Source organism: Teleopsis dalmanni, chromosome X (assembly GCF_002237135.1).
Source record: "Teleopsis dalmanni isolate 2A chromosome X, ASM223713v2, whole genome shotgun sequence".
Lineage (NCBI taxonomy): Eukaryota > Metazoa > Arthropoda > Insecta > Diptera > Diopsidae > Teleopsis > Teleopsis dalmanni.
This window is the reverse complement of record NC_051848.1, coordinates 27,429,515-27,435,060: the sequence shown is the minus strand read 5'-3', so window position 1 is coordinate 27,435,060 and position 5,546 is coordinate 27,429,515. Positions and strand designations below refer to the sequence as shown.

The window sequence follows — 5,546 nt, the reverse complement described above, 5'->3', positions numbered from 1 at the left end:
CTGTCAGAGTATCAAAACAAGCTATAAAACAGCTTTTTATATAAGTAGTGTACGGTACATCCATTCTCATTCGCCGCCCATTTGTACAAAATATATCGTTTGTACTAATGAGATGTGGTATACCAATATGTGAACGTATTTCTGTGTAAAAATTTCAGTGTAAATGTAATATTAGGTTAATATTATTAATTAAAGTTCAGTACATTAGCTTATTTACAATATTTCTTAGTGATATTTTAGTTTCTAATGATAAGGTCTTGTTTACATTGCGTGCTTTCAATCCAGCGTTTCACGAGCGTTTTGCAATTGTGCCTGTTCACACTGAAATGATGAGCTTATGTGTACTTTAAAATGTAATCAAAACGCTCATAAATCGCGTGGTTTAGTGACTTTTTTTAAGCGCTGCAATTAATGAGTGTTCCTTCAAAACTGACGTTACTGTATGAACAAGAACTTGTATAGAGTCAAAGCCCCTGTTGACACTAGTAGTAGCTTGACGATTGAAAATATCTTTAATTGTGAAATTCTGTTTTGTGTTAAGGCTGAATAAGTCGTGCTATAAGAAATGAATGGACCCGCTCCAGCTTATGGAAAACACGGAAATATAAAAATTTAATTAAGTTTTGGCTTCCGACGTGAATCTTGTATCAGCGGAAACAAACATTTAGCAATTGCATTGTATTTTCGTGTGTGTGTGTGTGTGTGTGTGCAGTATTTGGTGATCGGATTAAACTTGTGTTGTTTGAGTTTTTTTTTTAATTGTCTTGGTTTGTCTACTCTGTCATAGCTAATCACTTTTCCTCCGTTTTGTCGTTTATATTTTCTAAGTTCGTCTGTGTCTATGACAACTAATTCAGCCGTTATCGTATGAAACCATAATGCATATGTATATGTATCAGTTGAAGTAAGGCAACTATTTTCGAGTTATTATCATAGTCTTTCTATCTTCCATTAGAAACAGTTTTCAAGCAGTAAGCTGCAGCTAGTTTGAATAGGCCATGACATTTCATTGCAAAACGCACGTAAAGCGTGTCTTAAAACCTTCTAGTACGAACAGGCTATAAGTAAAATTCATTTAAAAAAATGCTCTATTATTCACCGTTTGAGGTGCCTTTTACACAATGATAATCATATATTTACTTGAGTATAATATCTAAAAGGAGTTACATTGATGCTAGTCATCTTCATTGGAAAAAATTTTTTTTAATAAATAAAAACTAATTAAATTATCAGCAAGATAAATTTAATGCCCTAATGTGTTTCCACGACCCCACGAATTTCCAAACACTGCATTACCCGCCGCTGGACGTTGACCTTGAGCACGCGTTGCTGGCGGCGCACCGAAACCACTGTAGCCACCACTAATATCGGGCACATATTGCTTACTGAAATAACAGAAAACAAAATTGATTAGATTATATATAATGAAATATTATTTAATAACATAAATCGATATTTATTTATAATATATAAATATAATAAAATCATAAAATAAAAATTATAGGAAAAAATGTGCTGAGTGCCACATATTCTAATTGGTTAACATAATCGGCTCGCAATTTGTTATTGCTGTAAGCGGTGGAGATCTATATAGCATTTGATTGTCGAAATTGGCTAGTGAGATTTAGTTTCAGCCGTTCCAGGTTATTAATCGACGGTTTCAATGTTATGAAAGACACTTTTGATTGATGATGCGTCGTTTGGATATTTGTCACTATGGCTATCTACTTAAGCAGCAACTGATTATATTTTTTTGATTAATAGTTATCAAAAGTATTACTATATTCTTTATGGATATGGTGAATATGTGATAACAGATGGATGAAATTTGACAAGACTTTCCATACTGAAAGAGTATAGTTCATAGATGGGTGTAATAACAGCTGGATGAGACTTGACAAGACTTTCCATATTGAAAGAGTATAGTTCATAGGTGGGTGTAATAACAGCTGGATGAGACTTGACAAGACTTTCCATATTGAAAGGGTATAGTTCATAGCTAGATGTGGTGTATATGTAATAACTGTTGGATAAAATTTGAGAAGACTTTCCATACTGAAAGGGTATAGTTCATAGATGGGTGTGGTGTATATGTAATAACAGCTGGATAAGACTTGACAAGACTTTCCATACTGAAAGAGTATAGTTCATAGATAGATGTGGTGTATATGTAATAACAGCTGGATGAGACTTGACAAGATTTTCCATACTGAAAGAGTATAGCTCACAATATGTTTTGACTTGTTTCCTTGGCATGTGCTTAATAGCAGACATAATACATACATTAGTAGGATGTTCTCTTGTCACATTTTTATATAATAGTATTTTGGAATATATAGTTGGTACCATCAGTTAACGATGTTTCATATAAGATATTTTCGTGCATACTTCAATTCAAAGGTTTCTGTTTAAAATTCTGTTCTGTTCCTGCGACACTGAACATTTGTTGTTAACTATTTTCTTCCGGAATTTCGAAATGTTAGAAGAGATGACCGGCATTTAAAAATGCAAACAATTGTAGAAGGAAATAATATCGGGCGTTACTGGACATTTTAAATTTTATCATCGAATTTTATCATCAAATCGAAATGATTTAAATAAAGTTGGAGTAATAAAAGCTATATTCAACTTTTAAGTGATGCAATACTATTATAACATCAAACACAAAAACATTGAGTCAAAGTCCAAGTTTACAAGAATTACACACAACTATTGTTATTGTTGTTGTAATCAACCTGGTTCCAATTGCTTAGTAAATGCCAAAGTTCAAAATATTGTTGTTGAAAGCAGTTAAAGTAGATGGGCAAAATGCAGATTCAGCTTTTACTGAAAACAGAACTATTGATTAATTATGATGAATAATTAAGTTTTGATTTGTCACGTTGCTGAAGCAACTGCATAAAACAATGACGAAATTCGGTACCTCATGGAGAGAGTGGTATGGTGTAAGATAAAAGTAATAGTAAGGAAATAAACAGAGATATTGAATTTATTTTGGGTTCAGTTGAATAAATCTTGTCAAGTCAACAGGATGGAATCATAAATCAACAGAGCACAAATTTGTATGTGCTTTTGAAAAAATAAAATACGGGTAACGTCATGTGGAGTAAAGTTGTAGCTGGACACATTACATTATCAAGAAAGACGAATTTATGCGTGACAAATAACAGTTTAACACGTGTATATGTATGTGTGTGTATATGCATTGGACTAAATTGTGAAGGATAGCTTTCGCTGCATAAAATGGTTCATTTTAATTACGCTCCTATTGTGGATTAATAATTCCATTTCAACTGTACTAGTTATGATCATTTTGATAATAATTGCTTTAGGACATGTTATTATCACCCGAAAGATTTACTACTTTTGTTACTGTTTCGGTGGGCTAGCAAGATTTGGATCTCCTAAAACGGCGGTATGCTCAGTTTTAAGAAATCGTTATGAACGCTTAAACAATAATAATTTTTAGCATACAAAATGGTAGGTAATACTTACATTAAATTTGGAGTGTCCAATATTGTAGGTCCACCCAAATCTTGCGGATATTGAAATTTGAAGAAATAATAAAAATGTCCAATAAAAATACCGATGAGCGAAGAAAAGTTACTAAAAGAAATTAAAATATACATAAATAAATTTTGAAAAATAATTGATTAAATAAATATATTCGAAATCTTAATTACTGTTGAAATACTAATTCCATAGCAGCAAGTATCCATGGTAAGTATATGGCCTTAAAACGCGTTCCAAACCAGAAATTAACAATAACATCCTTGTTTAATTGGCACCAAATGTAAGTTATTGCTACTACTATGATATCCATTAAAAATGGCACATTGAATAGCAATCCTCCAACAACAGCCAGTGCTGCGACTATAATTTGTAAATACAAATAATCAGCAGGACTACGACCAAACTGATCTTTCTCCATGCGCGCACCATATTGTGTGATGAAATAACAATTGATCAGGAAATGGAATCCTGTTGACGGTGTTAGCGGATATACAAAAAGACTGGTAACGCAGCGCCATAATTGCATTTGGTTCCAAACATTGTAACGCGACAAATAACTCCAACGTGAGGGTACAATCTCGAAGCGGCACAATAAACTCAAAGCAACTGTTGCTGTCAGCCAGTAGCGTGTGAAACGCGGAATTTGCTTGTACCATTGACTGGCGTCAGCCATTTTAACTATTTTACGCGACTTATAATTTAATTATTTAGTTTCACTTAAAGAATTTTTTTTCAAATATATTGCCAATTACTGTCTGCTTCGAACCAACAACAATGAATTTATAAAATTTTGACAGCTTGTAAATGAAAATATACGTGTCCTATGCACACACACACACACACACACAGAACATATGGCTGTCACATGTGGTGTCAATTTGACAAATAATGAAATTCGAGAACAAGATGGCGCATATAATGCGAAGACGGAAAAAATTTTAATTTTAATTTGTGAAAATAATTTTATAATTTTATATAATTTAAATTTTTTCTAAATTTTAAATTTTTTATTAATGTACATTGAATAAACAAAGTTAACTTTTTTAAAAATATTTAATTTCGTAATAAAAAACACATTTAAAGTTTAGGAATGCAGTTTTAAGGATACCGGACAGACAGACGGATAATTTAGGACTTTACACAAAAGGATCTTTAATTACGACAAAAAAACAAAATTAACAGAATACAATTACGTACATGTTACATTGTTTATGTAATACATAGTAAATAAATAATGCAAAAGAGAATGATCTAATGCAAAGTACGGCCACTTCGGATGAATAGGTTTGGGTGATAGATACATGCAGAGGGGAAAACTGAGTAGTTTATTAAAAAAATTAAAATTGAAAGAGTGACATATAAGAAAAAACATTAGTAAAAAACTTCAAAATATCATTTACTAAAATAATAAATTGGTATTACGACCGATATTTAATTAGTTTTTTATATATATACCGGGCTTAGGTCGTTTATTTAACACATAGGTTTATAAAAATGTTTTTTTTTTAAAACAATTAAAAAATTTTTACACTTTTTTCCAACTGTGTTAAATGTTTAAATTTATTTAATTTTTATACAAAAATTATATTAATACAAATATTTCGGTCTACTTCGTAGACCATCTTCAGTGTATATAAAAGATTACATATTTAATTATATATAAATAAACATATAAACATACAATCAAAACAAAAACCAAAAATGACAAACATTGTTGTCTCTTTCAATGTTTGACATTTTTAACATTTAAATTTATTTGAACAAAAGCAAAACATTAATTTAAAAAAAAAAAAAACAATAAAATTTAAATTTAAATCAAAAATAAATATACGAAAATTAAATTGGTAACAATGGAAGATAAATTAAAAACTTTTTTTATATAAAACTATAAATTTATATTAAATTTTTTTAATTATGGTTAATCAGAGACCTGTAAATTTGTGCAAGACCCTCTGTGTCTTTTTTGTAGTTTAGTCTCTGATTGTCTGGAACTTCAATAATATGTAACCTGATTTTGATAAGGCAAAAATTTT

The 5,546-nt window shown here is 30.6% G+C and overlaps 1 protein-coding gene across 1 annotated transcript; it reads right to left on the bottom strand.

The window, feature by feature from the left end:
- On the bottom strand, positions 1 to 4,479 carry LOC119687954 (derlin-1). The gene is made up of 3 exons (XM_038102518.1): positions 3,684 to 4,479; positions 3,496 to 3,606; positions 1 to 1,385 (listed from the first exon to the last, which is right to left on the bottom strand). Exons 1-3 carry the CDS (start codon positions 4,184 to 4,186, stop codon positions 1,244 to 1,246), a joined length of 756 nt encoding a protein of 251 aa, XP_037958446.1. The 5' UTR covers positions 4,187 to 4,479; the 3' UTR covers positions 1 to 1,243.
- Between the last annotated feature and the right edge of the window lie 1,067 nt (positions 4,480 to 5,546).

Bases quoted from the DNA above. Each gene is read 5' to 3' on its own strand.
- LOC119687954 (XM_038102518.1), bottom strand. From the start codon at position 4,186: ATGGCTGACGCCAGTCAATGGTACAAGCAAATTCCGCGTTTCACACGC. The intron at 3,607-3,683 runs GTAATTAAGATT...AATTTCTTTTAG, and splicing joins ATGGAATTAGTATTTCAACA to TAACTTTTCTTCGCTCATCG. The intron at 1,386-3,495 runs GTAAGTATTACC...CTGTTATTTCAG, and splicing joins TTGGACACTCCAAATTTAAT to TAAGCAATATGTGCCCGATA.